At 38.0% G+C, this 12,733-nt stretch overlaps 1 protein-coding gene across 1 annotated transcript in view; it reads left to right on the top strand.

The window, feature by feature from the left end:
* The window catches only part of wu:fc21g02, a 50,711-nt gene extending 41,203 nt beyond the window's left edge, over positions 1–9,508 (top strand). The window contains exons 13-14 of the mRNA XM_040146217.1: positions 1,829–1,960; positions 3,894–9,508. Of these exons, the coding sequence (XP_040002151.1) occupies positions 1,829–1,960; positions 3,894–4,016 (255 nt within the window). The 3' untranslated portion in view covers positions 4,017–9,508. The remainder of the gene's footprint in view (positions 1–1,828; positions 1,961–3,893) is intronic.
* The last annotated feature ends 3,225 nt before the right edge of the window (positions 9,509–12,733 follow it).

Consider the following 12,733-nt stretch of genomic DNA (forward strand, 5'->3'; position numbering starts at 1 on the left):
CTTTTCATCAAATGCTTCTCCTTTTTTTTCTCCAAATACAACTTTGGTGACGGTGGCTAAAGACTTCAATTAAACATTCTTCTGTCCACAGCACTTGTTTCAAAAATGACTCTGGCTTAATCCAGATGTTGTTTTGCAGGCTTCAGATGTTGACTTTTGTAATGAGGTCACAGGTAACCTTCTGATGACTCTTCCATGTAAAAAAAAAATTCCCATAAAACGAAAAAGTATTTTGGTAATGCCAAAAGTCCTTATACATTCATTTGCCATTTAATAAATAAAGCTATTATGCCTGAAATTCAGGCACGTACAGTGTGTTTGTTTTTCATAATGAAAGTGCTTCTTCCATATTCTTTCATGTAATTCTAAATATCCCCTTAACTTAAATGTTATTTGCTCCATGGTTTGAATTTTCCTTTGTTTCTTTCCAGTTGTGAATTCATGGACATGATTTCTTTCATTTAGTTGTCATTTAGTTCTAAGTTTCAAGGCAGAAATCCTCCAAATTTTAAGTAAATACAGCACTGTATAAAAGTTTAAGGAACTCTTAAGGATCATTTAAAAAAAGCCATGACTATTTTTTATTGATCAGTAAACTTCATACAAAGTACAGTAAATAGAAAAAAACTAAATAAGATCAGTATTTTCTGTGACCAACCTCTGCCTGTAAAACAGCACCAGGTCTAATCAGTACACAAGACACAGTTTTTTATGTAATTGGCAGGTAGGTTGTTTAAAGCATCGAGGAGAACTTGCCTCAGCTCTTCTGTGGATTTAGGTTGGCTCAATTTTTTTTGTCTCTTCATGTAATCCCAGACTGATTCCATGATGTTGAGATCAGGGCTCTATGGGGGCCAGATCCTTTTATAAGATGATTATGTTTTCTATGTAAAAGCTTAATCTACAACTCAGTGTGACACAAGTAACTGCAGCTGATTTCCCCTTTAAATGTAGTGGATTAGAAGTATAAAGCAGCAGAAAATTGAAATAAAAGTAAAGTACAAGTACCTCAAATTTGAAATTGCATGAACTTAGTGAAAGCTATTTCATTAAACTTATATAAACAAACACATACTCTAGCCTTTTATTAAGCAATGGACCATAAATGTTGACAGTTTGCACACACTGACTTTAGTAACTGTAACAAATCTTAACTATACACTGACATAATTAATGCGTTATTTTCATCTGGATCTGCAGTGCTGTATAAATAAAAGATATCAGATCTAAAAAGCAAATTTTGTCAAATGCCTTTTTCTGATCTATGTTGCTGTTTTCAGTGTAATGATTAGACTAAAACTAACCATTGAGTGGCTGCACACTGGTGTGTTTCAAAATGAGCCGCAGATTTTATTAATTATTGTGTGGCACCATTCACTATATTCACTATTAGATCAGGATAGAGAGGCCTGTGAACTTTGTGAGTTGAACAAACTGCAAGGCACTTCCAGCCTTTGCTGCCCTCAGCAGAAGGCTGGGAGTAAACCAAGGGGACAATGTCAGCTAGATTTGGTGCAATAAACACCCAGTCCTCATGCTCAGTATGTTCCACTTGTATTCAATCAGATTTAGGAATGTATCAATTTGGCCATGAATGCAGATTTGTGTGGAAATGACTTAGTAGCCTACAGACTCTGATGCTGCATGATAAATGATGGAACAAGTAATCAAGAAAAATCTGTGGATGAAGTCAGTTCTCATAAAAATGTTTTTTTCCTCTTATGTCCTCAACAGAAGTGTCAAAAGTTTAATGAAATGCCCAAATATTCTAAAAATGTGTGTGTGTGTGTGTGTGTGTGTGTGCGCGTGTGTGTGCATGTTTGTTTAGGGCTGCGCTACAGCTCCAGTCATTTATAGCTCTCCTCCACCAGCAGCAGCCAGTGAACCAGTTAAAGAGAAGGTCAAGATGGAGAATATGGCTTCCTCACCTACTGACCCCTTGCTGACTGCCACACCACAGGTGGGGTAGGCACACACACTATAGGGGATGGGGGTGAAAAGAGTCAGCTCACTACCAAACATAGTGGTTTGCTAGTTATGTTCAACAATGTCACTGCTTGTATGTGACATTTATTACCAGCAGGAGGTGAATGTTAGCTGTCTGGAGGCTAATGGATGTCAGGGGTGATGTTAAAATTTCAAGTGAGAAAGACTTTCTGTGTGCCCCCAAAAGGAAAATATCACAAATAACCTAAGGAATATGGTAGGAATATTATATTGACATTAAGTTACTGAGTCATATGTGTCCCTAGCTGCTTTACGATAGGAATTCACATATACAGGGCTTAAAATGATACACTTATTGAGCTGTGATCCAGATTTTTTTATGTTTCTGTGCTTGTAGATAGTGTAGAGTTTTCACAATTACTGTATACTCTTTTTATCACAGTGCAGACATGGTGTTGTATTGTCACTTTATGTGACCAGGATTTGATCTGGAATCAAACAGCTTCTTCTATATTTTAAGAACAGTACTGAAAAATCATAAACCAGTCCTTTTAAAGGGCTCTGCACCAATTTTCCACCTTAGCGTGTTACCAGGTATTGGGGAGTACTACTGCATATGTTGCCAGACCTCTGTAGCCTGCTGCAGGCTCCAGGCTCCAGATTAGATTAGTTGCTCCTATCATAACCCTCCATTCTCTGACCAAAATGTCAGCGGTTGATTGGAATGACAAGAAAGAAGAATGGTAGAATAAAAGAGATGGTGGTTTTGAGCAGCTGCACCAAACCCCTACAGACTGCATGTCAGTCCTCAGCTTTTCCTGTAAAACCCACGTTTAAATTACTTTCTTCATCATCTGTGTTGTGAAAACATGATTTCCACACATTCAGAGAAATAAAAACTGTCCTGTACATGCGTCAGTTAAAAAATCCTTTCTCCTGATTGGCTGCTGACAGCTTTGACAGCTGGATGGCAGTAGAGAAGGTTGTACCAGCGTCTGGTTCAAAAGTAGTTTAGTCGACTTCACCAACATTCAGCAGCAGAGCTGAGAACAGAAACCAGTCCCACTGCTCTCTGTTTCCACCACAGTTAGTTTGTAGGTCTGTAATTTTGAGACAAGACTTGGTTAGTTAAACATAACATTATGTTATGCTGCTATCCTGTGTTTTGCACTGAAATAAAATTATGTGATTTAACTGAAAAAATTAGATGCATGTCTGGTCTTAACTGCTAATGATTCCAATCACTGATACTTAGGGCTCAGAATTAAAAAATTTTGATTATAGTCCTTTTATCGCCAAATTTTTCCTCTCTCTTTAATGTGTGGCAAAAGACTTCCACCAACTTTGTTCAGAATGTCTAGAGAATTATCAGATAATGAAGAGGGCACAACTCAATGCCTCTGTGGTAAAAAGACAACAAGCATCATTTTCAATGATAAATTCCTACTCGTAAAATAACACTCAAACCCACAGTCAGTGTGGACTATCAGAAAACAATGTAATAAGAGAACGTAGGTAGCCGTCACTGACAGACAGCATAGGCTATCTATTATATTTCTGTTGTCAGATGATTGCTTATCACATTTCAATCTGTAGAGCAGTTATGTGTCAACATTTTCGAGTTGCTTGTTCTCCCCACTGACTCAACACAATGCATGTTCTCTCTGGGAAGAGCTTTCAGAAAGTGGGTGTCTGGGTACGGAAATGCCAGTTTAGTCTTTGAACAAAAATCAGGGCTATCTGGTGGTCCAGTGGTTAATACAAAGACCATATACTGGTTCATTTCCAGTGGAGGACTTTTGTTACTCTACCTCACCATTTCTTGTCCCTATTTCCACTTCACTAAAAAAAGAAAAAAAGAAAAAAGGAGAAAAAAAATGCATAGTCAGGTGTACTGATATGAATGGGGAAACAAACTCAACACGCGTCTTATTCCCACCCCCCAGGCTGAAGGTTCATCCTCTCCTGTGGCTCCTGTGCCCCCCTCCTCCACCAATGCTCCCAGCCTCTCTGATGATGCCTACCAGTTCCAGATTGACCAAGGGAACAACTCCACCAACTTCCTGTAGGGATGCTGACTCCTGGAGCAGCCGCCCCCCTCTCCCTCTGATGTTACAGTGCCCCTCTGTCACCATTTTGCATTCCTCAGTCTAAGCATTTAAAGCAGGGATGCAAAACGGCACCTGTGGAAACAAAGGAAAGCATTTGGACATTCGGATTCTATTCTTTGCCTTCTCAATCTCTATTAAATCCCCCATCTGACTGAAAATAATGAGCTATTATGCTAAATGAGCAGTTATGTGTGGTGAAAAAAATCTACTGCAAGTCTCAGCCAGCAGTGTTTTGGGTTGTCAGTATGTAGGAGTCAGTTGTTTGGAGATCAAATCTCCAGAGGCGAGAATGTGGTATACAAATGTAATATCAACATCTGATGAGTAAAAACAGGTATGGTCTCACTTTACCAAAAATTTAACAGATGTCATTAACGCATGATTGTGTTTTCTATCTATATTCCTGTCCTGTTTATGTCTTTTTCTGTGATTCTTTTTTTTTTTATATTTTTGATTAATGAGAGCTGACGTTTGATGTAATGTGCCAGGAAAACAAGGAGTCCAGAAAAACTTGAGATTTACTCAAAAGTCAGCAACAAAAGAAAACCAGGTACCTGCAGGGAAAAGACTGACTGATGAGAGATGTTTCGCTGACAAATATGGAGCCCTGAGGTGTGTTTAGACTAAATTTGACTGGTAAAGTGTTTATGCAGTCTGTGTGTATGAGCTATAAACACAGCCTTAGACCTGACCAGAAGGTTGAAAATAGCTAGCAACTGGCAATAACTGTTGCTAGCTATCTTTTGGAAACCAGTTCATCTTTAACTAGCTATTCACAGTAAAATAAATTTTGACCACAGGTGCCCAAACTTTTTCATGCCATGTGTCTTAGAGTGATTTCAAACTTAGCAGCAGCTCCAGTTATTGTTTACCTCTGTACCCTGAGAAGTCGACTCATACAGCTTTGTGATACGTTAATATTTAGCTGAAACCCTCCTGGTTCCCTGTCCAACTATGTTTTTCCACCTACTTTGTGTGGAGTCATGCCATCTTTACAGTTGGCTTTACATTCAGTCTGATCACACCTCCAGGGCCTGGTCCCACCAGAAAGTAGTCGTTGCTACAGTTACTACGTAGGCAGTGCCAGAAACACACACAACACAAAGACCACACAGTGACACCATCAACCCAATACTGTATCATGACTACAGTGGAGTTCTGTTATCCATGTTGCTGTATGTCAGTTTGCTTGTTTTCTAATGTAATTTAGTTACAAATTTCTTGTTGCTAATAACTTGAAGTAGCCTCAAGAGTTGTTTGGAAAATATAGACCTTGGCAAGGATGTATCAATCGAAGGATAGACCAGGAGCAAAAATGGGCTGAGAGCACCAGCAGAGCCCTTTTCCTCCCACTTTCTGTGCTTTACGGTACAGGTCCACTATACCTGGTGCCAGATTTGCTGCACTCAAAAATCTCCAGCAAATCCAGTTGCCTTTGACTTTAGATAAACTATGACCGGGATGGCCCAGGATCCAGCAGAGGAGCTGTAAGACAGAGAATTGCTAAAACAACTGCTACCTCATTTTTGGATTCTATGCCTCTACGTAGGTCAACAGAGTTAAGATAGTTTGTATTGGTCGATGGTATGAATTTGTATATCAAAGTGAAATTGAATTCACTACAAACCTGCAAATCCTTTGATCGCGATACTGTAATTCCATCCAAATGAACTGGGTAGGGTGTGAAGTCTGGCTGTTGTGAATGCTAACAGTTGAACGATGAAAATGCTACCAGAAGAACCACCTCGACTGCCTTTCAGGGTGGTCTCATGCCTTCTTACTATTACAGCAAAAAAACATATCAGTCATCATTCACCCTCAGCCTTTGATACTTTTGTCCCAGCCATTTATCAACAAATCACAGTCAAGAAAATGTAACTTTGTGGTACAAACATATAGGAATACATAATGTACAAGTGATAAATTATACAGACCAAGTGCCACCATACCAACACCTTTTTCAGGTGTGCAGCTTTTTTATTCATTGTTAGCGTTTATACCTTGATTTGCTCACCTGGACAATGCAGTTGTATGCATAAATTTACAAAGGTGACCGCACACTTTGACCAACAGTAGCCTGTTGAGTGTTCCTGTGTGCTGCCTGATATCTAGGATAGTGGTCAGACAACTACCCACCTTTCTCAAAAGTTCACCTTGAAACAAGACTAAAGACTCTGGTCAGACTGAGGTCAGACTAAAGACCAGTTAATTAAGGTAGACTTCTCTGACTGGGGACAAAACCACGTTCCCAGTTGGGAAAAGTTGATTTTTTGGTCAGTGGTTAAGGTTAGGGTTAGGTTCATGCTAGGGTTAGGGTTAGAATTAGGAAAGTAATGGTTATGGTTAGGGTTAAGGTAAGTATCCTGGAAATGAATGCAAGTCTATGTGAAGACATGTCTTAAGGTTAGGGTAAAGTTAGGTTTAGGGTTAGGCAAGTAGTAGTTATGGTTAAGGTTAGAGTAAGTCACCAGTGAGTGTGTGTGTATATATAAATGTAACCAAGGATATTCACCAAGGTAGTTGTAGTTGATAGTTCTGGGTATTGATGGAGTTGGCGACAACATAAAACTCACTCCATTTTGTGGTATTAAGGTCACTCCCGCTCCATATCCACCTCTGGATTTTACGCCAATGAACTGAATGATATTGGCTCCCTACCTCTTATTTTATACCTTGTCACACTGTTAATCTATGTGCAACTGAGCTGTGTCAAAGAAAATACACATCAATAAAGTGACATTCTGGAGTTCCTCTCAAAATGACTTTACAGGAGACAGTTGGACAGAAAATGCGCCAGTTAATCACTTTAGATAGATAGACCGCAATTTGGTTGCCCCCAATTAATTTTAGAATCAGGCCAAATTTTTGCCAGATGGGTTGCCGTTTGACATCACAAAACCTTATTAATTTCTTGATGGTTCAACAATCTGGCTGTCAGACGACCTGATGGATTTCTGGCAGGCAAGAAATTTTGGTCAGCTGTCCGCAGTTTGAACAGTTCCACGGTCTGAAAGCTATAGTGTCAGACTGAGCTGTTATATTTATCTTTTTTTCCTCTTACTTTCTGTTCATAGTAAAATTAAACAAAGTAACGCTGACTTTCTCTCTTTTTGTCAACATTGTTCAGGACGTGGTTGTCTTGTTTGATCATTGGTTCAGTGGTCAGTTTTGTTGGTCAGTTGACTTACAATTTGAGCAGATAAGTTGTAGATTAAAACATGGTGTTGAAGTTGGGAAGCTGTGTGAGACAATTTTTGCAACCTTTGACAGCCAACGATCACACAACTATTTCTGTCACTTTTCTTGTGAAAAACCAAGAGCAACTAAATGGATGTCTTCCAGGAGAGACTGTCTGAAAAACTGTTATTCCCATTTTTACAATGATCACTTCTTGATGGCACTTTGTGCAGTTATGGGGGGCCATGTGAGGGACTATGTCTAGGTCAGGAGAAGTGACTTCCTGGAACCACAACTTTTTGTTTTTACACTTTGGTTTTTGTACAGATTAAACAAACTAGATATACCATGTTAATCGGTAAGCTTTAGACATGCTGGTAGGTGAACCAGGCTAGCTGTTTATGCTAAACTAAGCTAACCGTCTCCTGGATGTAGCTTCATAGTTAGTGTTCAGACATGACAGTGGCATAAATCTGAACATCAAACTCTAAATGAGAAATCAAATAAGCTTATTTTCCAAACTGTGGAATTCTGCATTTAAGGGATAAGTCTATCTGAGGTACAGGTACTCAGATACAAGACATTCAGAGGTTCTTTTTGAAAAAGGATAAGAATCAAAACTAGCTGTATTTAACCTGGTGAGTCCAATTCAAGAACCCTTGCAAACAGCATTTATTTCACCTCTAAACTAGTAAACATGCAGAGTCTAACATTGAGAAAAGTGACACATTTTTCATATTGACATTATCTGTTCACATTCTAATATCAATTCAAGTTAACTGACAGTTCAATATTTTGGTGAATAGTGTTTCAGAGAACCCAGCACACTCTTCATTTTTATCTGTGCCTTTACAGGAAATTAAAGAATTGGTAATTACAAAAGGTGCAATTAAAATGAAAACAAAAAACTAGATGGTCAATTGTTTTGTGTGGTGATACAATATTTGTGAAGGGCAGTCTGGGTATCTGATTTCTATTATCGTGATTACTTTAGCTAAGTTTATTATGAAGTGACATTTATAATAATACAGAACAAAGGATGAGATTTTCTTATTTTTTCGTATTTCACTGGTCACATACTGAGTTGAAACTGATCTATATACTTTCGTTCATTCGCTCATTTCATGCATGTGTTTATATTGTGAATACAGATGCAGACTGTCCCATAGCCTCAGTGCAGTTAAGATGAGGACTCCTTCAGTGTTGACAGTTGACTGTCTACATGTCCTCTGTCAGTTCAAGCTGTAATTCTGAGATGGACAAAGGTTTGAACATTCACAGAAATCATAAACATTTAGGTTCTACCTTCTGAGACTGAGCAACAATGTACTTCTTCCCTGAGCATTTTTTCCCTAAAGAACTGGGTTTGATTCCTTTCTTCTGTTTCGCAATAATAACTTGAGAAGTATACCACATATAATGTCTAACTGTTTGAATATAATGTAGAGTACTGTACAGTGTAATACCAGGTTAGTAAACTTGTCATTATGGATTATTATAACATCTTTATATCCAGAAGCCACAGTCCACCCCCTGGTTGGTTCTGTCTGAAACAACCGTGGAGCGGCATGCTACCATGAACATAGCAACACAGCTATCGTACCTATCATGCTGTCTCTGTGGCTGGACAGACAGAGAGGATGATCTTCATTTAAACAAATTTTGGTGGATGATCTGCTGCTTATTCTTCAATTCTGCATCAAGTTTCTCTTTTGGTTACTGCTGTGGTCTCCATCACTTTCTATGAATGCAGCTCTGCCCCTCGCTCCAGGGTTTGGACACGTTGATGGAATGGTAGATGTTTCAAAATCACATTTCAAAGTCTTAGTTAAAATATTATATAGTTCATGTAGAATAAAAATGTCGTAGCTGTAGTTTACCACATTGAGCATCATTTTCACAAATATCCGTAAATAATGCTTTTGATTGGGTCTTCAGTAATGCTCAGTTATTGTTACTACTATCAATAACTGTCAAATCACAGCTAAACATCTTATGTAATGAATATTTTTAAATAGCTATACACATTTTTATTCAGTAACAGATATGAACTGAGTAATGAGCTGGAATTTATGGCTGCCTTCAATTATGTGGAGTCTTAAGCTTTTGACGTTCCTATCATAACAGCCACGAATTGCATTAGTTGTACTAGTGATGTTTCTTTAAGTAGTGCCTGCTGAACTTAAAAGTTCATTCAGCATTTAAATATAGTTGGGCACAGAGATACCATTTCACATTAAAAGCAATACAGGTCTTGATATAATTAGTGATTAAACATTTTTAATAGCAACAGTCTGAGCTGGCATTGTTGTTTTTATGCATTCCCATAAGAGTCATGGCAGGATTTTCATCTTTATATCCTAAAATAAACTCTATCTCTCTCTGGATGATATATAATTGTTTGCCTTTGTGTCCGTTTTTATTAATTACCATAAACTTCTTGAAATAACATTATGGTAAATTAAAGTTAAATCAGGGTTACTAACCAATTCCACAGTTGAGTCTTTCAGGTATCAGTGTATTTGATTCTCCTGAAATGCTGGGATTGTGCTTTAATAAACAGTAGAAATCAGCAAATGACACATTTGACAGGTTGTTGATCAAGAGGAAGAAAGTAAGGATCTCACAGTCAGATGTATATGTGTATTTTTCAGTCTCTTTGGGGTTTCTACAATCACACTGTAGGAAGAAGTGAAGTAGTCAAAGTTGGCCCAAAGATTAGTGTGTCATCTTTCAGTCCCAGCACTAAATCCAAATATTTAGGGATGACCATGCATCCCTTCAGCCCCAGAAAGCAACCTGATCAGCCTATACAAATCTTTATCTCAACTTAACAGAGAAAAGCAAAATCATTCACATTAAAAGACCAATTCAACTGTAATGTACTTTACAGTGTTTCCTCTACAATTTTCAGGTGTGACAAATGGGGTAGTGGTGCTGTTAAACTGTAAACCAACACTATACTGATTAAAAAATAAATAAATAAATACCACAATAATTGTGAACCAGGTACTGACTTCCCTACTTCAATTAATCAGTGTGTGTTTGTTTTTTAAAACCGTATTCTGACGTGTGTAGTGGGATGGTAAAGAATGTAGATTTTACCTATTGCACAATGAAGTTAAGTTCGGAACACCTAAGGGTCACAGTTCAATTTTTCTGAACTACCTTTGCATTACCTCACAATGAGTTTTGCATTCCCCATAAAAAGTATCATACAGCTGCAGCTGTTCTGCTTGGCTGTGCTGATTGAAGCTGTGGCTGCATTTGTGGCTGAATATACCATTTGATGCTATGGATACGGCTACAGTAGCTATAATGTCATTACTATTTACTGCTCCTGTTACCATCAGTGAAGGAAGCACTGTTAAGCCGCACAGGATTTAAACCTGCAGTGCTTATATCAGGTCTGACAGATGTTAAACCAATACACCACAGGTGATCAGAAATACAGTATTTCTAACATAATGTTCAGCCATCACAACCATATCATTTCACTGCACACACAAAACCCCTGCATGCAGTTAGTGGTACACTCATTGTAAACTAATGCAAATCATAACAGCCAGAGCCACAATCACAGTGACAGCATCATCCCATATAGTCATAATCACAGCTACAGCCTGTCTCAATCAGCCTTGGCAGCAGCCAGTTATAGTGTAAAGAGCTGGTTAACTAGCTCAATAAGTCTTAGTTATCGATCAAATTGCAATGATAAAGATTGTGCCTGAGCAGCCACAGCTGTGGGTGCACCAACTTGCAGCTATGTCTTTGGTCACAACTAGTAGTGGTATACTACATAATACTATATCATAATACAGCTCAGCCTCTATGGATCAGAGGGAATGCAAAACTTCTGAGGTGACAGAAAAGTTATTAGGAGGGACTGCAAAGTTAGTTAAGAAAATTTTAATTTCCCAGTGTGACACTTCAGGGAAATGCAATATGCATTATTTCATTTGATACAGTTGTTTTCATTTTGCATGCTGTGTGAGATTTTGAAGACCAAATTAAGAGTTAGGCATTTTGCATTGGGTTTGAACACTGAAACTGTGAAAACTGAGACAAAAACAAATAACACAGTGTGTAATCACTAATGGGAAAAAGTACATGTCACAGCAACACAGGAAAAGGGGTAGGAACAGATGACAATTACATTGACATGAAAAAGTTTTGGCACCACTGCACAAAATGTCTGTTACTGTGCATAGATCAGTGTGTAGAAGATGAATTGATTTCCAAAAGGCATAAAGTTAAAGGTGAAACTTTCTTTTCAACATTTTAAGCAAGATTAGTGTATTGTTTTTGTTTTGTACAATTTTATAATGAAAAAAAGGAAAGGAGCACCATAGAAAAGTTTGAGCATCCCAAGAGATTTGAGCTCTAAGATAACTTTTTCCAAGGCCTCAGACCTTCATTAGCTTGTTAAGGCTATGGCTTATTAACAATCATCGTTAGGAAAGGCCAAGCGATGCAAATTTTGGAGCTTTATAAATACTCTGACTCCTCATAGCTTTTCCCAACAATCAGCAGCCTTGGCTCATCTAAGCAGCTGCCCAGCACTCTGAAAATTAAAATAACTAATGCCCACAAAGCAGGAAAGGCTATAAGAACATAGCAAAGTGTTTTCAGGTAGCAATTTCCCCAGTTCGTAATGTAATTAAGAAATGGCAGTTAAAATGAACGGTGGAGGTCAAGTTTAGGTCTAGAAGACCAAGAAAACTTTCAGAGAGAGCTGCTCATAGGAATGCTAGAAAGACAAATCAAAACCCCTATTTGACTGTAAAAGACCTCCAAGAAAATTTAGCAGACTCTGGAGTGGTGTTCTGTTCTACTGTGCAGTGACATCTGTAAAAATATGACCTTCACGGATGAGTCATCTGAAGAGAACCTTTCCTGCGTGCTCGACACTAAAATTCAGTGTCAGAAGTTTGCAAAGGAATCATCTGCCAGATTATATCATCTTTGATAATAATATGTATTTTTCAGTTGTAAAATACTCTGCTTCCATTACCCCGTTTTTTTTATACAAACAAAAACCTACAGTATCTATGTCCTTAAAATAATGTGAAAGATGCTACACAGTTTTGGACATTACTGCCAAAATCTTTATATCATATCAAGTGCTTTTGCAAAAGGGAATATTGGCTACATGTCATTATCAGCCTTTTTTTCTCTCTGATATCAGTATTTCCTCAGAACCTAGATATTTAAGTTAGATAGATCTATATTTGAATTGAACAGGAACAGGCTCGTACATTCCTTGCACCTGCTGTGTACACTCTTACCACAGTAATTGCACTACATACTGTTTCTGAAAATAAATTTTAAATAACATGCTAACAGCCATTTAACCCCTGTCAGTGTATTATACATATCATACAACCTGTAAAACAGATTTAAAAGTGCAGAGCTGATTTTAGTTCTTTCTCTGAGGGGAGTCCTCTTCCACATGCTAGGATGATGTGGTATTGGATACACAGTATAGCATGTGTATA

This window comes from Xiphias gladius, chromosome 15 (assembly GCF_016859285.1).
Source record: "Xiphias gladius isolate SHS-SW01 ecotype Sanya breed wild chromosome 15, ASM1685928v1, whole genome shotgun sequence".
Lineage (NCBI taxonomy): Eukaryota > Metazoa > Chordata > Actinopteri > Istiophoriformes > Xiphiidae > Xiphias > Xiphias gladius.